At 39.2% G+C, this 20,430-nt stretch overlaps 1 protein-coding gene across 3 annotated transcripts in view; it reads left to right on the top strand.

Annotated features, from left to right (window-relative positions):
• SNTG2 (syntrophin gamma 2) overlaps nt 1-20,430 on the top strand; it is a 442,273-nt gene that overhangs the window by 408,278 nt on the left and 13,565 nt on the right. For all 3 annotated transcript variants that reach the window (XM_060234602.1, XM_060234592.1, XM_060234610.1), the window contains 2 exons: nt 7,747-7,839; nt 16,927-17,037. In XM_060234602.1, coding sequence (XP_060090585.1) covers nt 7,747-7,839; nt 16,927-17,037 — 204 coding nt within the window. The remainder of the gene's footprint in view (nt 1-7,746; nt 7,840-16,926; nt 17,038-20,430) is intronic.

The following is a 20,430-nucleotide window of genomic DNA, read 5'->3' as shown; positions in this document are numbered from 1 at the left end:
CTTCCTCAGATACAATGAAATGGAATTTACCAGTCCACATAAATAAGGCAGAGGTTGAACAGCATATTAGCATCCAACATAATGAAGATGTTTTAACAGATGCAAACAGGAATAATAAGTTCAATTTATAAAGACCATGTAAATGGGAAGTTCTCTGTGAATGTACCCCTAGTTAGTGCTGAATTTTGTAAACACACAGTTTTGACTTGAAAATTTCAATTTCTGGCATAAAACTAAATCAAGTAAAATCATTGTCTGTAAAACTGAAACCTGCATTTGTACCAATTGCAAAGAAATGGTGTAAAAATTCCTATAATATGTGTAACTTGTATATGGATAAACGGGGAACACACACAAAAAAAATGAGTGATACCAAAAGCTCATTTAAAACACATAAAAGCAGACAGTAGTGAAAAGAGATGTATTTGCATATTCATAAAATAGATGTGTGCAGTTAAGGGCAATGTGACATGGTTGCCCACAAGGTGAGCCCCTCATAAACATGCTTACACCAACATTCTTGCATAAATCTTCAAGCCATGCAGTCATATAAGACATAGGATATAAAAATCACTCCTACATTTCTGTGTTTGTTTCATGTTCATGTTCCATTTCAGCTGATGGCACTTGGTGGTTTCTAGCAATGGGAGTGGTATGTTGTGGCTCTGACTTATTACCATTTCAGAGAAAAATGAAAATAAGCATACAGGGTAACGTTTTCCAGTGTGTTAATTCCAGCAAGATGCAGGAAATCAACACTACTAAAGATCATAGAAGCTGAGCTTGAAATTGATTTACTCTCTGATCAAGCAGGCATACTTATAACACTGCCCTTAATAGGTATAGAGAAACCCACTACAAGGAATCAAATGATTGATCAGCGTTTCCTTTGGTTAACAACTACTGTGAAAAACAAGAACTGGAATCCCTTTATGGCAGGTTCACATACTGGGGCTCTCAGATATGTGTGATGAAAAGAGCCCATGAAAGGGTGGAGCAAATTCAGGGAATCCTGGAGTCAGCTTCATTACTCTTCCATGCACTGGCTCTCTCCTGCATCTGCTCCATCTGTCTTCTGGATTTATCTAGAAAATTTCTAATTCATTTATGACATAGTACATGCTTAGTCTGCCTCCACTAGTTTGCATTAGCTTTTATTTTATTTCAAAGTGTCCCATGCATGCAAGTGTTAATGTATATTGGAGTGGGACTTTGTTTTATTTTTTAATGTAGAGCAGTGCACATGAATACATGTTCACATCAATTAATACATGAGGGTGAATGGTGACGAGATGTGTAGTTGAACAAAAAGCTGTAGCAAGTGTAAACTGCATGCTTAGCAGTGTTACAGCATGTGAGACTATAGTTGGGAAATAATGGTGGGTCACTAATTCATTGGTGACCAAAACAGGTAATTCAGAAACACAGAGAAATTTGGACTGAAAGCATTTTGCAAGCATCCTGAGGGAGTCTGCAGGTATTTGGCCTTCATGCATCAACACAAACCATTCTAAAGGTTGATGAGACAGGTGCTGATACAGCTATGGACTCAGTCTGACTGATTGCTGCATTTGGAATATCTGAATTTTTCCCCAGGGCACCTTTGATAATGACCTTGGAAATGTTTTGCTTGGCTCACTTAGCAGAAGTCATCTGAAGCCATTCACTTTTTTTTTTAAGCACCTTTCTGTGGTACATCAAGTCTGGTCAGGAATTCATAGCTGGTCTGTCAACGGCTGGGAGCTGGAGTTTAAATGAGATTGATGGCTATGCTGTACAGTGGTTGCAGCTGTCGATTAAGAGAGACTAACAGCATACTAAACGTGTACAGTCATTAACACTCTCAATAGGGTTGTAACTCATACCAGAATATATGCATTGTAGCACTTTGAAAGAAGGGAGTGTATTGAATGTTACGCTTGCATCTAAAGTAGAACTGGATTGGTACCTTGGTACAAATTAGACTGCTGCATAGCTTTGCATTCCAGTTGATAGATCTTGTACTGGCATCTCCTCACCACCACCAATTTTAAAGAAAGGAAGAAAGGTGCTGGTTATTACCTTTAAAGCCCTATATGGCCGAGGACCTGTCTACTTGAGGGACTGTCTCTCCCCGTATGAACCTCAGAGAGCGCTGAGGTCAGCTGGAAAGAACCAGCTGAATATCCCTGGGCCAAGGGAGGCCAGATTGAAGTCCACCCGGGATCAGGCCTTCTCTATAGCGGCCCCCCTACTGTGGAGCCAACTCCCGGAGGAGGTATGGGCCCTGCGATGTTTAGATCAATTTCGCAGGGGCTGTAAGACCCACCTCTTTAAAACAGCCTTCACTTAATACCGAGCCAAGAAAGTCCTGCTGGATATGTTTTATGTTTTAATCACTGGATTTTATGAAAGATCTTAATTATAGCACCATAATCTTAAGTATAATGTAATTTTAATGATTTTAAGGATGATTTTATAACTGAAATTGTATATGAATCTAAAACTGGAATTTATAATTGATTATTGCACATGGTTTTATTGTATACTGTATTTACATGTTGTGAGCCACCCTGAGCCTGCTTGCGGGGAGGGCGGGATACAAATAAAAAGTTGTTGTTGTTGTTATTGTTATTATTATTATTATTATTATTATTATTATTATTATTATTAATGGGAAAAGAGAAAATGAAAATTAAGTGGAAGAGAGGAGAAATACTGAGAGATGGTTAAATAAGAACCACATTGATGGGTCACAAAAACAGTCCACCTCTGTCAAGCATCTTGTTTAACATCGTGGCCAGCCAGATGCCCCAAAAACCAAAAGAGTAGGGAGCACAGAGGCCAAACTATCTTTTGCTGTTGACCTTAGTAACTGGCATTCAGAGATATGCTGCTTCTGAAGACAGTGACTCTCTTTAGCCATTATGGCTAACAGTTATCAATGGGCCTCCATGAATTTGTGTAATATTTTTTTTTTTAAGCATTTAAGTGAGTGGTCATCACAACCCACTTCAGGTGGGTTCCATGGCTGAAAAAGTTAAAAGCAGCAGTCACGGATTGGTTGCTTTTAAATTACATCTTGAAATTTATCCAAGGGTACAAATCCTTGTTCAAACATAAAATGTGCATATCTGAAACATGAGGGTTTTTTTTTCCAAACCCTCTGATACTGGATGAGTCTTTATCAATGAATATTATGTTGTAAAAAATTATGCCAGTTTGTTTAAACAATTATATTTATAGCATTCAAATAATATAATGTGATTCAAATTGTATAACATGATTATGTGAGACAATCCAGGTTTTTAGCATTCTGCAGCTTTTAAAATCACGGCCTTTTTCATAGAAATGAACTAGTAGTTTACTGATCACTCCTGAAAATGTGTGTCAGTTTATTTTGCATTTTGAATCAGCTTCATATCCATATATAGAAAATGCTAATGAGTTCATGGAGCATTAATTCCTTGGTGAATTTAATCCAAGAGTCTAAAAAAATGTGGAGTTTAAATAATTTTGTTTAAGTGTAAAAGAGAGAGAGTTTATGCGTGCCTTTAACATTTCCATCCAGACTTAAGAAGTTGGCAGCAAATTAACATTTTTAGTGGCAGGCGGGCTAGCTGAGCTACATAATTAACTCCCCGATTGTAATTCAGACTGAAGTGACATCTCGTTTAACAAGGCAGCAAAGAAAGAAAAAGATGCTAGATAAAAAGTGGATAAGTTTAGAAGGAAGCAGGGAGATAAAAGGATCAAGATTGCTATCAGACAGTTATCACAAAATATGTAACTCGTATAACTTGTTATAACTAATCTGAGAATTTGTTATTGGTATCACTCCCATTCAGTTATTTGATCTGATAGGGAAGTCTTTAGGCTCTTGGATACTGCAGTTGTACATGCAGACAGGCAGATTACTTTGTGGTTGTTTTGCATGGTAATCCTGAGATAGTGGTCATTCCTGACTCAGACAGCCCCATTCTTACCGCACAGCTGCACTGGATAGCTCAGGCTAGCCCAATCTCATCAAATCTTGGAAGGGCCAGTCAGTATTTGAATGGGAGACCACCAAAAAATGCCAGGGTTCCTATATAGAGGTGGGTAATGACAAAGCACCCCTGAAATCTAGCTAGGGGCTTATAGATTGCTAGATTTCTTTTCCAATTGAGTTGCTCAGACTGCTGCTCTCAGTTCAACTGAAAACTATTAAGCAGATCACATGATTCTTTACCCTGTAGCCTTCTTTCCAAGCAAAATCTCAGTGAAGTTGCTACCCAATTTTCTTTGTCTCCTCTCCTATCCCTTCTCTGCCTCTTTCAATCATGCTGTTCAACTTCACGATATCTCCTCTTGTATCTTGTCCCCTTTCTTCTAATGTTTTATTTTCACAAAATATTGAAGAGTCCAGTAGCACCTTTAAGATTAACAAATAAAATATGTTAGTCTTAAAGGTGCTACTGGATCCTTTACTATTTTGTAGCAACAGTCTAACGTGGCTAACTTCACTGGATTTATTTCCACAAATACAGGAGGGGAACCAAACTATGGTTGCATTCAAATGTCCAAATAATCTGTTTGCTTAAGGCACAGTTTGTTTCCCAAACTGTGGCTAAGTTGTGTTCCTGAACTGCCTTGCAAGGCCTCACGCTGGTTCAGATCCAAAGCAGCACTGAGCAGAGTTGGGCTGCAGGAAGAAAACTTCAGTGTAGCATTTTTTATCCCTCCGGATTGTGCTTCTGCAGGTCAGTGGAGTCAAAGAAACAGTGGTGACACCTGGGTGGGGGGGAGGACAAACTGGCACTATAGCAGAAGATGAGAAAATGGCAAAAATTGCTTCCCCTCCTCTGCAAACGGAAAACCATTCCTTGGAACCGCTGCTGTGATGATGGAGCAAAGCCTTAGAATCCAAGCCAATGTATGCAGTCGTCTTGCTACTCATAGAATCATAGAGTTGGAAGGGACCTCCAGGGTCATCTAATCCAACCCCCTGCACAATGCAGGAAACCCACAAATACCTACCCCAAATTCACAGGATCTTCATCGCTGTCAGATGGCCATCTAGCCTCTGCTTAAAAATCTCCAAGGAAGGAGAGCCCACCAGCTCCCGAGGAAGCCTGTTCCATTGAGGAATCGCTCTAATGGTCAGGAAGTTCTTCCTAATGTTGAGCAGGAAACATTTAATTTAATTTAATTTCAACCCATTGGTTCTGGTCCTACCTTCTGGGGCCACAGAAAACAATTCCACACCATCCTCTATATGACAGCCCTTCAAGTACTTGAAGATGGTGATCATATCACCTCTCAGCCGCCTTCTCTCCAGGCTAAGCATGCCCAGCTCCTTCAACCTTTCCTCATAGGACTTGGTCTCCAGACCCCTCACCATCTTCGTCACCCTCCTCTGGACTAGTTGCTTACAATAAATAGGCAGAAAGTGTAGAAAGCTGTGGCAAGTCTGCTCTTCCTCACTCTCTGCTAAGGACTCTCTTGTCAATTTATCACCCACCAACAAGCTAAGGTTTGAGTGCCTTCTACCATTCTATTCCTGAGAAAGCTGGCTGTAATTTCCCTTTTGTTTCCCTTGCCCTGATTTTCCCCATCATTACCTGGTGCCTTGCCTTGCCTGCCAAACACACCCACCTCACTGCTCTTTTATTTGAATGATTTTATTGTTTTAATTATAGACATCCACTTTCCACTTTTTGAAAGTATGCTGCATTGTGAAGGGTTATAATGCGAGATGTTTGTCAGAAAATGCTAATAATTGTGAGTGTGTGTGTGCGTGTGTAGAGTCATCAACTTGTAACCAATTTAGTAAATTGTAACCAATTTAGTAAATTCACAGTAAATTCTTGTGTTAAGCCATATTTATTGTATCCCCAATTGAATTTCCATTTGCACAAGATCTTATGCAACCAACTTCTGGGATCTATAATACGTGGGGATGAAAGTGTTAGGAGTTGCACCCGATCTTGCACAACTGTAAGTGTTTTTGTTTCCAGTTGTGCATTGCTAGGTCCAAATCATAGACTACAAAATAAACTTTCTAATTTTTTGCTATGTATTTTATAAGCTTTTTAAATTTTTGTTGTGCATTTTGTAACATTTGTAAGAAGCGTAGTCCCTTTTGTTCATCTTTTGTTATTATGTGTATAGTGAAAACAGAAAGGTTGTGAGTTTGGAGGATAAGAATGTGTCACAGATTATTAAAAAAAATTACAAAAACAAAGGAAGAATTCAAGTGATTTGCTGCCTCCTGCAGCAGTTCCATCCACCTGAACAAGCTCTTTATTTTTAAAAAATTAGTTTTACCCTGCCTTCATCCCCGGGGGGGGGGGGGACCCAAAGCAGCTTAAAGCTTACAGAGAGCCAGTTTGGTATAATGGTTAAGTACACGGACTCTTATCTGGGAGAACGGGGTTTAATTTCCCACTCCTCCACTTGCAGCTTCTGGAATAGCCTTGGGCATTCTGGCTTCTGGAACTGGGCATTCTGGCTTGTGGAATGGCCTTGAAGGGGCAGCTTCTGTGAGAGCTCTCTCAGCTCACCTACCTCACAAGGTGTCTGTTGTGGGAAAGGAAGGTCCAATATTTTAACTATACCATGCTGACTCTCAAAATTTTGTTGTGATGGCAGGTGAAATCAGCCACTGCCCACCATGGATCCTTCTTCGTGCTGAGCAGCTTAGTATATGTGCTGCCGAAGCGAGCACGACGTGCTGAGCTGCTTATCACTCAGTGTTGAAAGGCAGAGCAGCTTATCACTCAGTGTTGAAAGGGCTCCTACTGTTGGCTTTTAGAAATCTCTGCAAACACAACATTCTTATAATGGTTCAGGCTCATTGTCCTGTAGCAGAGATATGTTTTAATGTTGTTGGTTTTAGCAGTGTTGTTATTTTTTAAAATATTTCTGAGATTGTTTTAACTTGATTTTTAAATCCATTTTTGAGAGAAAAATGGACTAAAATAAAATGTGTAGACACATGTTTGGTTGTGTGTTCTGCTGTTCACTACTGTGTGGTGAAGGGTTTCAGGTATTGGATAAGTGTTGATCTTTTTTATTTTTGAGGAAGAAAAGGGAAATTACAGCCAGCTTTCCGGTACAAGTTCAAGAAGGGAAGGCCAATATAATCAGAAATTCACCATCTCAACTGGTAGCCAATGAGCTGGTGAAGCACTGGCTAAATGCAGGCCCAGCTGCATTGGCTACCAGTTGAGGTGGCGAATGTCTGATTGTATTGGCCTTTCCTTATGTAACTTGTCTATGCTGGGCATTATGACACTCCTATGTCTCTGATGACAGTTCGGTCCACCTGGTTGAACTATTACACCCTGGCACCTACACAGTATGCACTTTGGGTGAATGAAATTATCTGGGTCACCATCATATTTTAAATGTTTTAGTATTTAAATAGGCATTAGATTTAAATGAGGCTTGTAATGTTTTTATATCTATTATTTTATTTATGGTTGTAACCCACCCTGAGCCCGTTTGCGAGGGAGAGTGGGATAGAAATAATAAACAAATAACATCATTCCTAGTATTACACTGCATTCCCAAGCATGCTTATTTGAAATCATGTCTCTTCATTTTAGTGGGGCTTACTGCCAATTTAGCATGCCTAGAATTGCAACCCTCTTTGGGTTAAACATAAGGCAATATTAATTCATGTCGTTTGTTCTTGTTCATATTAGTTTGGAGAATGTCAACCAAACTAAAAATATGCTATGGCTGCTCATATAATACATTTTATCTTTATTCTTTTCCCAGTCTAAAACCTATATGTGTAGCTGGCAAGGAGAAAGCTTGTGTTTCACTGTGGACTTTGCTTTGGGATTCACTTGCTTTGACAATAAAACAAAGGTAAGAGAAAACAAAAACCAAAGTGTATTTTCTGTTATAAAATATTAATGTGGTATAACTTTAGGAAGCTGAAAGGTTGCTAGATCTTCACTGGTAGCAGAAAATTTGGGATGAACCTAACCAAACACAGCTTCAAATTAATTTGAAGGCTTGTCCTGTGGAAGTGATCTTTTCTTCTGTGTACTTTTGCAATGATACACTCCAGTCCAGTGCAAGAACAATGCCTGACTGTAAATGCAAGCCATTTCTCTGCAGCCATTAATGCCTTATCTTCTATGGAGGAGCCCAGAAGGCCTCTGCTTGCCTGATTTTCTGGAAACAGTTTCTGTTATCACTGCATAAGCCAAAAACTATAACCATGCAATAAATACTCTTAATTAAAACTAATCAAAGGAACACAAATGCATACATGCTTCAAAAATTATTCCTTTATTTGCTTCATTTATACTCCACCTTTCTTAATAGCAGGAGACCAGGGCTACTTGCATTGTTCTTCCATTCTCTATTTTATCCATTTTATCACCAGAACTCTTCATCAACTAGATTTTAACCCTCCAAAAGAATTGGGGGTATTTTTGACCTCAGAGTCATAGGGAAAAATTGGTTTACCTGCTTAAAGCTTTCTACAGGCACCAAACTCCTGTTAAACTTTCTCCTCAATGAACTGCCCTTAAAGTCCCTCTCTCCCTCCCCACTGCCTTTCTTTTTTTAATTTTGAGTTTCATCAAAAGGGGAAATTGGATCAATCTGGCCCCAATAGACTTGCTTTCAAAATGAAAGCACTATGCATAATCGTAAATTGGGGTACTATTGACCTCAAAAATATTGGGAAAAATGACTTTAGCACCGTTCCCGTGTTTAAATATCTGGACCAACACCTATTATCTCCACTTTATAGAAAGGTGGAGCAAATAGTGAAAACAAAATTTTTTCTCATAATTTATGGTATATCTACAGACTTGGTTTTTTTGCTTTGAGGATTTAGAACACTTCAGAACACTCATAGTCACCTGTGGAATAGGGGGTTACAATGACCCCAAAAGAAAGCATTCTTTGCAACCTGAATTGTGGAATATATAGTATTTTTATTTATTTATTTATTTATTTTATTATTTATATCCCGCCCTTCCCACCAAGGTGGCTCAAGGCGGCTTACAACAGGTAGATCAAACATAAATTTAAGTTAGGTATTTAAAATATTTAAGCATTTAAAACATTCAAAACATTAAACATTGCGACAGTATGCATAGCAAGAATCTGATAGAGCTACATTTAATTTCCTATGTCAGTTAGGTGTAAGCTAGCCGGAAGAGGGTTGTCTTACAGGCCCTGCGGAACTGAGTAAGGTCTCGCAGGGCCCTCACCTCCTCCGGCAGCTGGTTCCACCATGTAGGGGCTATAACAGAGAAGGCTCTGTCCCTAGTAGATTTTAAGCGGGCTTCTTTTGGCCCAGGGATAACGAGAAGATTTTGTGTTCCCGATCTCAGTACTCTCTGGGGAACATGTGGGGAGAGACGGTCCTTCAGGTAGGCAGGTCCTAGGCCATATAGGGCTTTAAAGGTAATAACCAGCACCTTGTAGCGGACTCGGTATATTATTGGCAGCCAGTGCAGAACCCGAAGACCTGGCCGAATGTGCTCCCATCTTGGGAGCCCCAATAACAGCCAGGCCACGGCATTCTGCACCAACTGCAATTTCCGAGTTCGGCACAGGGGCAGCCCCATGTAGAGGGCATTGCAGTAGTCTAACCTCGAGGTGACCGTAGCATGGATCACTGTTGCTAGATCGTCACGATCCAGGAAGGGAGCCAGCTGCCTTGCCTGCCTAAGATGGAAGAACACGGACTTGGCAGTGGCTGCTATCTGAGCCTCCATCTTTAAGGAGGGCTCCAATAGTACCCCCAGGCTCTTGACCCTGTCCGCCAGTAGGAACAGGTAAAAGCCCTGTGTTTGTGCTCTGTCAGAGCTTCCCTCATGCCCACAGCCTCATGGAAAAGCTCAAATTGAACCACACTGCTCTTTTGGAAATAGGGTCATTCCATACCCCATTGCAAGACAAGCCTGGTCATACTTGAAGGCATCCTCTGAACCTCACATTTTCCAGACTTGAAGGAGCCATGAAGCCTAGAACTCTAGATGACCCCTGGCCACCTGTTTTCTGAGCTAATTGCTTCCCCTTTGCCCTTCAAATTTTGCAAACCTCAAAGTGATCATCTCAACTTTACTTATCTTGGGGGTGGGGGTAAGTACACTAGATGACCCCAGCTACCTGTCCATTGAGCTGATTGGTTCCCTTTGTCCTTCATATTTTCCAAACCTCTGATTTGATCATCTCAACTTTACAGGGGAGAGCTACTCTAGATGACTCATAGTCACCGGTGCACTTAAATGTTCACCTTCAAATTTCCCAAACCTGAGTCACCTTCTGAACTTTACATATTTGGTGTGTGTGTATGAACACAATGATTGCTTTCTTTAACATAAAGTTTAATAGATTCCCAACTGTGTCTTATGCTTTTAAAATGGTGTGGTCAATTTGACCACATTTATGGTTTTGTGGTGTTTTCACTGAGAGCTATTTTTGACCCCAATTCCAAATTTGTCTTTCCTTTGTCCTGCATTTCTGAAGAAAGTTATTCTTGAGGCCTGATTTTTTTTCTTAGTAGCTAATGCCATGGCTGAGAGAGCTATCAAGTTCCCATTGCTTTTTTTTGTAATGTGGGGTCACTTTGACCCCTATGCCGAAGTAGAATAGCTGTTCTTTTCCTCTTGGGAGGGTTAAAAAAGGAGTGGACATATGCAACCTGATTAAAGTTATGCAAAAACTTGCAGAGTTGTGTGATTTTGTTTACTCTTAATAAACAGTATTACATAGCTTTTGTTTTTGGATTTTGTTGTGGATCAATGAGCTGTTTGTTGCTATAGGAAGCAGACAGACTCTTTGGCTGTTTCCAGGCAGAGGTTCCTAGCCCTTGTCCCCATAAATGCTGAAGACTGATCAAGAAGTGATTCCTCCAACTCAAATCCTCACAATAAATAATATTTTGTAGCAAGAAGAGATGCCACAGTGTCTATGAAGGAGCTCTGTGAGGGATCAAGATTAGGATTGCCTAGGCTACCCAAAATATAACTGATCTCCAGATAACAGAGATCAGTTCCCCAAGATAAAATGGCTGCTGTGGAGTGTGGACCCCACTGAGGTCTTTCTCCTCCCCAAACCCTGCTCTCCCCAAGCTCCACCCCCAAATCTCAAGACATTTCCCAACCTGGAGTTGGCAAATGGCAACCCTAATCTTGATCCATCTGACTGACAACTTTACTCGTATTTTTAATCTTGGATATTTGGGCAGTAATCTATAAAACACTATTGAAACCACTAGGGTTTCTTTAGTGAGGCAAATGTTCTGAACCTATATCAGTCAGGGTTCAAGGCAAGGTTGAAGACACACTTTTTAAGGCTTCAGTCCTAAGAATATTTCTCTGGCAGTAAGCCGCATTGATTAGACTTCAGTCGGGTTCTGAGTTGAACTGTTTAGGATTAAACCATCAGTGAATCTGGTAGACATCCTCGATCTGGAGACCAGTGGGGAAGGAAGATGCTGGAAACAGTTCTGAACCTCTCAGCAGATTTTGAATTGAAATCCCTTGGACTCTGGGCTACATGAAGGTCAGTTAACCACCACAAGCTGGTCCCTGGAGGAGCAACATAAACATTTTTAAAATAATTAAAAAAATGGAAAATCAAACATTTACTGCATATAATGAGGCATCTGGCAAGGAACTAATAGACAGTGTAATCAAACAAAAGTCTGGAAGAGTTTGAAACGGGAAATTATGTTTTCTTGAGAAGTTGAGAGCAATCAATAGAATATGTATATAGTTAGAAGATAGGATAAAAATATGATAAATGGGAATGGAAATTGAATTGTTAAAGCCAATGGATTAGCAAGGAGGTGGTGGGTGTGCCCCCCTAGACCTCCGACTGTAGAGATTTTTCTGCAGCATCCAGTTCTGAAGGTAACCCTGTCCAGTTTTCTTTTGCAGGCATGAGAGAAGATAGTTAAAGTTTTAAAAATTAGTGTGAAAAGATGGAAGAAGTAAAGAAGTCTTGGCAACAAAAAGAAAGAATATAATTATGATTAGAATAAGAATCAGGAAAAGTGGTACGGGGATTGGGTGAAATTGGGTAAAGAAAGGAAATAAGATAAAGAGGAAGGAGTTTAGTTATTTGTTGTTAGTATTCAGTTCAATTTGTAGAAGACAATAAGCAAAAAAAACGTATTTATATGAGATGTATAAATATGTTGATATATGCACATTTAATAAAATATAATTTAAAAAATGAAACTGAACCCCTTTGAGACAGATTTTAGCATCTCTGAGACTGTAAAGTTCAAGTATGCTGTAATGGGCTACATGAAGCATGTCTATTGCTTGTTCTGGATCAATTTAGAATCTCCTTAAAATATCAGGAATGTGATCTAAGGATTCTCCACTTCTCATGTGGAAGTACCCCATTGTTGGTGGCACCTGCACACCATTACTAGAATCTTATTTAATATATCTGTATGTTGAAGATAGATAGATGCTAGATAGATAAGAGGGGGGAGAGAGAAAGAGAGAGATGTTCAAAAACCTTTTAAGTAAGTCAGGCTATTTACCCAACAGGACCAAGTATGTTATGAGTGGGATACTAGTGACTTAAAAATTGTTCAAAAGACACCAAACATGTAAAATTAAGTTATTTTTAAAAGCTAATGGAAACCTTGCTGCATGTATCTAATAAGACCTTTTCAAACAGATTAAATTAGATTTTAAACGTGCAAATTTGATTTAAGAGGAGAAGGCTTGCCTCATATCAAATTAGCCAATATACTTTTAGTCAGAGTGAGAGGATTATTACATCTACATTACTTTTGTCAATGTTTAATGACAGAACAGAATGTCTGATCAATAAATACTACTGCAACTAAATCAATTTTTTTTTTAAAATTGAAATGTTGAACCTTAGCAGGGAGCTCACATCGATTCTCTAATAGGAAGAAGATTACTTGAAACAAAATTGAGAAAATACTCTGCATTTTGCCAATTAAGAAAAGAATAGCAGTTATAGAAATATTGTTAACATGCCTATGAAAAGAAGTTGCCAAGATGCCTGAGGCTACACAAATGCATGCTTAACACAGGCATACATGATTCTTATCCAGTTAAAAAGTGCTTTAACCCTCTAGGAAGGTTATGTGTCTGGGTTTTGTCCCTTCTGGGAACCAGGAACTCAAAGTTGTTCTAAATAACCATTTCCTCATGAAGACAAATGTTCTTTCAGCTTACAGTACTATTTAAACCCACAACACAGGCTTTTCTGTGTATTGTCTATATATTGAAAACCAGTATTTCATAGGAAGTCTCCAAAGTGAAGTACAATAAAATGAGGTTTTCCTTTCAGCTGTGAACTTTTTATAAACAGGGATGAGCTTATTCTTCTATAGATTCAGGTGGGTAGCTGTGTTGGTCTGAAGCAACAGAACAAAGTTTGAATCCAGTGCACCCTTAAGATCAACACAGTTTAATTACGGGTATAAGTTTTCTTGTATATTCAGTATTAAATTTTGTTGGTCTTAAAGGTGCCACTGGACTCAAACTTTGTTCTTATTTTTCTGACATTCCAACTTTGTTTCTATCTTTATTCCAGGATTTTCCTTCTAATGAATTTCTGCCATATTTTGTGTGGGTTCAAGGAGCATAACTGAAACATTAAAGGGAGAATGCTCCCCCTCTCCTAATTGATCCATGCAGACCACAGACAAAGGGGGGGGGGGATGAAATCCAATGGGTGTGCTTTCAGAATCCTGAGAACTGAGGATCATAGAAGTGCACCCATGTGTTTCTACATGAAAACAATGATAAAATTCCATTCAAAACTAACTCTTCATTGACTGAGTTTTTTAAAATAAAAATAAAAATAACATTTTTAGCAAATAATAATAATAATAATAATTAATTTGTTTCCTGTCTTCCCTGCCAAAGCAGGCTCAGGGCAGCTCACATAACATAACATAAAATGCAAGGATTACAATAATAAAAACAACTATTACACAACATTTTACAATTCACTTATCTATACCATTACATTAAAACAATCTAATTAAAATCATCAAATTCAATTCCAGCATTCTCAGTGCTACATTCTCAGTGTTTCTCATCTTACAGTTTTTCGTGACGACAGTACAATAGAATCCACATTAGGAAAAGGCCAGCTGAAAGAGGGTAGTCTTGCAGGCCCTGCAGAATTAGGCAAGACTCCACAGGGCCCGCACCTCCTCTGGTAATTGGTTCCACCAGTGGGGAGCTGTGATCGAAAAGGCCCTTTCTCTTGTAGCTCTCAGTTTGTCCTCCTTCAGCCCAGGGATTGTCAATGGATTTTGCAAACCAGATCTCAGTACCCTCTGGGGCACATATGGGGAGAGACAGTCCCTAAGGTAGGCAGGTCCTTGGTCATATAGGGCTTTAAAGGCAATAACCAGCACCTTGTAACGAATCCGGTACACAGGCCTAGGTCCTGCCTACCTGAGGGACCGTCTCTCCCCACATGTTCCCCAGAGAGTACTGAGATCAGGAACCCAAAATCTTCTCATTGTCCCCGGGCCAAAGGAAGCCCGCCTGAAATCTACTAGGGACAGGACCTTCTCCGTAATGGCCCCTTCCTGGTGGAACCAGCTGCTGGAAGAGGTAAGGGCCCTGCGGGACCTTGCCCAGTTCCGCAGGGCCTGCAAGACAGCCCTCTTCCGGCTGGCTTATAACTAACCGGCACCCGAAACTGAGTGTAGTTTTATTAGACCGCTGTATGTTTTTCTTTTTAATGTTTTAACTTTGTAAATTGTGTAAAATGTTTACATTTTTATATTTTTATGTTAGATTTTATATGCTGTAAGCCGCCCTGAGCCACTTGGTGGAAAGGGCGGAATATAAATCATAAATAAACTAAACTAAACAATTGGCAGCCAGTGCAGTTCCCGAAGCCTCGGCTGTATGTGCTCCCACTTTGGGAGCCCCAATAGCAGGCTGGTTGTTGTGTTCTGCACTAGCTGCAGTTTCCGGGTTCAGCACAAGGGCAGCCCCATGTAGAAAGCATTACAGTAGTCCAACCTCGAGGTGACCGTTGCATGGATCACTGTTGCCAGATCTTCACGCTCCAGAAAGTGGGCCAACTGCCTCGCCCGTCTAAGATGGAAAAAGACAGATTTAGTAGTGGCTGCTATCTGGGCCTCCATTGACAGGGAAGGCTCCAGTAGCACCCCCAAGCTTTTGACCTTGTGCGCCGTGCTAATGTATGAAGTGGTAATTTATGCATTTCTACTTTTTGCTGGTTTGTTTATATAGAGCAGAAGCGCATAGCTGTGCATCTCTGAAACAAAAAAAATCTAAGTTAATCAAGTCATGATGATCAATTAAAAACCTTTATACCTAAAGAGAAAATGAATGGCATGGAAATATTCAGTCTGGATTCAGTGGGGAGCTTTGTTTTACAGTAATATTCACTGGCATCTAAAGGAGAAGAGAAAAAGGATCCTTTTATGCCCCACTGTTGTCAAAGGATGGATCAAGTTTGCCATAAGGATAAAAATCAGACCATTCACTCCTCAGTGAAGGGGAAGATGATAACACAGCAGAACACATTTCAGTTGATTTAAAAAATAAACAGAGGTCAAGAAACAAATAAATTATATTCTAAAATAAATTATATTCTAGCATAAAGAAATCTTTTTAAATCTTTTTTTGTCAAGAAGGCTACCTTTGTAAAGAACTCTAAAAGAAATGAAAATGTACAAGTTTGACATGCATCCATTACTGCAATATGCTTTGTGTGGGGCTGCCCTTGAAGAGTATTTGTAAAGTACAATTGGTACAGAATGCTATAGTGAGAATGTTGCCTGGAGTGGGACATATCTGTATTACTCAAGTCTTGTTCCATCTGCACTGGATCCCAATTTGCTTCTGGAATCAATTCAGTCTTTTGAGCCCTGTATACCTTTAGGACCATATGATTGTTATAGTAATTTCAAGGACCCTGTTTCAGATGCCCCTATCATCTGAAGCAAGATAGGTTGCAACCCAAGAAAGGACCTTTTCAATCATGGCACCAAAACAGTGGAAGTTCCTCCCAGGAAGATTTGTCTGTCCCCCTCTGGTCCCATACTGACCACCCTTCCTTTTTATGTTTTAATTGGTGTTATATATATTTTTTCCATAAGACAATTTTTAATGTGTCTTTAACTGTTTGCTGCCTTTAGTGCCCTAATAAAGTGGACCTGTGGGGAGAATGTTTTAAATAAATAAATGAAAATAAACAGGGCTGAGATTCATTTGCAAAACCCACCTTGATTGGATTTTACTTGGAGAGTACTAGAGTAGTGACTGCTATCACATTATTTATCTATTGATTTACTGGTTTTATATATTCAGTTTGTGTTTTATTAATATCTAATTGTTGAAACTGTATTGAAGGAATGATACAGGATATAAATCAGAATCTAAATGTAAATGAGTGACTCTGTTGGATTCCACTCCAGACCATAGGAACAGGTAACTGGATCATTCAAGAGCACCCTAATATTTGAGAAATAGTTCAGTGCCACTAAAATTTTCTTAGCTACATTGTCACTGCAGAAATTTTCCAATTTTGTCTGAATCCATAACATTTTCTATATAATATTTGTACGAAGGAATGCCATGTAATTTAGCTAGCAATGATTTTGAATACAGAATATCAGAATATTGAACAAAGGAATATAATGCACACTGTAGAAGGAACCAGTATATATGGTTTAGTGAAGTCTATAAATTTCCCTGGCAATTCTATGTTTTGTGGAGGATTAGCAATTAAGGTAGTATTTCTTGTTAATATTGTGGATGAGTTTCTACTAAACATTGTATTTCGTTTTTAACCACCACAGTACCTCAAATAATAACTACCCACTCTTTCTCTTTATTGCATATTTTCCAAGCAAAATCATTCCGTGTGTGTTTGTGTGCATATGGTTTAGGGCAGATGAAAATAAAATGTTAACTGTCTTCCATTTCTTTGAAGAATGTCCTCTGGAGATATAAATTCTCTCAGCTCAAAGGGTCATCAGATGATGGGAAAACTCGAGTCAAGTTACTTTTCCAGAATATAGAAACCAAACAAATTGAAACAAAGGTGAGTAATGCATTTTGTGGTGTTAAACAAAATTGAATTTATATCAAAGAAATCTTGATTCTGGTTCACATTACAAGGAATGCAGAGTCTTTCATTATCTCTGTTGCCTTCTGTATAAGCTAGGCCGCAAATAACTAATCTGTGTTGCATGTAGATTTATGATATTTGTGCTGTGACAGTTGTTGAGCTGAACTGAGATGCATGATAATTTGGAACTATAACTTTTTGAATGTGCTGGCACTTAGCAGACTGGTAAAAGGATTTTGAGTGCTGGAACCAACAAGCAATATTAATAAAATGAATTTTGTTATGAGCTGTGTAATTTTGTAATAATTTTGAAATAATTTTTTTAAAAATACACCCAACTTTCTCAAAGCATTCAAAGTAGTTAAAATGTATATACTTACTGCTTTTCCTTTTTAAACTTTTTATTTGACATGTTTTTCAAATAAATAGAAAGCAACACAATATAACAACAGTTGTGTAGATGTCTGTCATATAACAGAAGAGTTATACATTTATATAATGCATCAGACTCTTAACAATTTAAATAGCAATGGTGGAGGACTCTTTCTGATCAAACTAAAATGCAACACAATAATAAACACATAATGTGTAATACAACAATGTTCAAAGGTCAAATTGAATTCTAGATGTTATAGGACCATAACAACACAGATTAACAAAAATAGAGTGGTTGCTATGCAGTGGCGCATAGCAACTGCCCCATGTCACAGAGTGGTAAAGCTGCAGTACTGCAGTAGGAGCCCTCATCTCACGACCTGAGTTTGAACCCAGTGGAAGCTGGTTCAAGTAGCCGGTTCCAGGTTGACTCAGCCTTCCATCCTTCAGAGGTCGGTAAAATGAGTACCCAGCTTGCTGGGGGGGGGAAGTGTAGATGACTGGGGAAGGCAATGGCAAACCACCCCGTAAAAAGTCTGCCATGAAAATGTCACCCCAGAGTCGAAAACGACTGGTGCTTGCACAGGGGACTACCTTTACCTTTTTATGCAGTGAATACTAGTATTGTTAGGGTTGCCAATCCCCATTTGTGAGCAGGGTAAACCTCTGGTTTAAAGGCCCTCCCCCCCACTTCAGGGTTATCAGAAAGCAGCCAGGGGGGGGATGTCTGCTGAGCACTCTATTATACCTATGGAGATCAGTGTATAATAAAGAATTGATCTGTGGGTATCTGATGCTCAGGGGGGGGGGTGTTTTTTGAGGCAAAAGCACCAACTTTTTAGCAGAGCATATGGTGCTTCTTCTCAAAAATATCCCCAACTTTCAAAAAGATTGGCTTGGGGGTCCAATTCTATAAGCCCCAAAAGAAGGTGCCTCCATCCTCCATTATTTCCAATGGAGGGAAGGTATTCAAAAGGAATGTGGTCCCTTTAAATGTGATGACCAGAATTCCCTTCAGAGTTCAATTGTACTTGTCACAACCTTGGTCCTGGCTCTACTCCCAAAGTATCCTGGTTCCACTCCCAAAGTCCCCAGATACTTTCTGAGTTGGATCTGGCAACCCTAGTTGTCTTTATAAAACTGTCTTTTATAAACCCAACCAGGCTCAAAAAAAAAAATGTGGTCCAGGCTACAGACCAAAATGCCAGCCTTAAATATATCATTTAAAAAAAAATACCATTCTGTACAGATTCCTTATTCAGCTTAGAATATTTGCATAACGCTGTGGGACTTCTAGTACTTTACTGGCCTTCAGCAGTCATTAGGATCCACTCCAAGCCTTTCAGATAAGTCACAAGAGAGGAACAACGAAACAACACCCGATGTTTTGTGTTCGTTGACATAAATAATTTTTGCCAAAAAATCAAATGATTTTTTATCCCGTGTCATTTTCATTTCCCCTTTGTCATTTTGTTCAGCCAAAGTTTACTCCTTTAACTTTTGCAAAACAGTTTGAAAATATCCCCATGCCACGTAATAGCATGAAATATTTGTGCTGGTTCCACAGTCTATGTAGACGTAGCTTTAAGACTGTGCCAGAAGAACAAGATGAAAGGTGATTGATTGGTTTGGGGACAGGCCAGTATAGGTTTCAAGACCTATTTTGGATTCAGAGTCACTGCTAGGACACAGGAAAAAAGTAAGGCTGATAACCTGAACATTTATTATTGATGCAACAGCGGAGGCTGTGATGGGAACGAAGGATTTACAGGAAAATTAGATGGCACTGGATAGAGAAGTGGAGCCTGTAATGAGAAACACAAAAAGTTATCAAATAATGAAAGATTCATTCCTCCTGAGCAGATAAGTGGTAAATGTCAAAACCAGCCCAGTAAAGGGGGTGGGGGGGGGCAGGGGTGGAGTCAGCACTTACCTGACAGCAAACAGCATGATTAAGTTTAGGAACGAATTATCCAAGTACTTCTGTTTGAAAAGGCTCATTGTTTGCTGAATTTAGTTTTATACTGTGAAATTTACCGTAGTTTTATACCAATGACTGTTGGGCAAGGTTACTACTGTTGCCATTGTTTGCTTGTGTGAAAAAGATTCTGGGCACGTTCACATTGCCTATGTTTTGGCTGCCAGTTACCAACCGATTTTTTGATCATTTCAAACACAACCAGTTGTGTCCCATTTGTAATATAAGGTTAAGCCTTTTTTTGCAAACACAATTTTCCCATTTTTAAGTGTGCTGAAATTCTGAATTGCAGCAAAGTTTGAAATCCCTGTGGCATTTAAAAGTGCAACATTTTAATTTTCCCACAAATTTCCTGCATGTTCCCTTCCTCCACAATTTCTGGGTGTTTGTTTAAAAAAACTAGTGCATTTTTTAATCTATCAGTATATCACAAAAGCTAGAACCACTTTTTTAAATAGAATGCATGGTGGCAAAAAATTGGTGAGAACTGAAAAGAAAACAGACACATATAGTTCCATTACGCATTGCTTTATACCAGGTTTGTTCAGCAACAGAAAAAAGGGTTAAACTGAAAATATGAAAGTGCCCTCTACCTTACACATTTTAGGGGAAGGAATAATGAAAGAATCTTCCACAAACCCCATCTCTGTCAACCCTTCTAAAAGGGATGAGTAGATTTTTTCATTATAATGCTCCTTTATTATTATTATTATTATATTATTTTGTTATCCATTACTTTCCCAGCAAAAAAGCATTTTTTAATGTTGTAAATGGATTTGGGGCATGAAATACCCAAGGGTGGGAGAAGCACAGTCACCTCAGGATAAATAAGATATAAATATAAATGCAAGACACCCTTGGAGACTACGTCTGTGAAGAATGCTTTTGAAAAACTCTACTTGGAGGAATCTCTCTCTCTCTCGGCTTGGCTTCGCGAACGAAGATTTAAGAAGGGTGCAATAGTCCATGTCTGCTGCAGGCTCGCTGGTGGCTGACAAGACCAATGTGGGACA

The sequence above is a fragment of the Heteronotia binoei genome, chromosome 1 (genome assembly GCF_032191835.1).
Source record: "Heteronotia binoei isolate CCM8104 ecotype False Entrance Well chromosome 1, APGP_CSIRO_Hbin_v1, whole genome shotgun sequence".
NCBI classification, from domain to species: Eukaryota; Metazoa; Chordata; class Lepidosauria; order Squamata; family Gekkonidae; genus Heteronotia; species Heteronotia binoei.
Note: the sequence above shows the minus strand (reverse complement) of the source record. Positions and strands in the feature narration are given on the sequence as shown.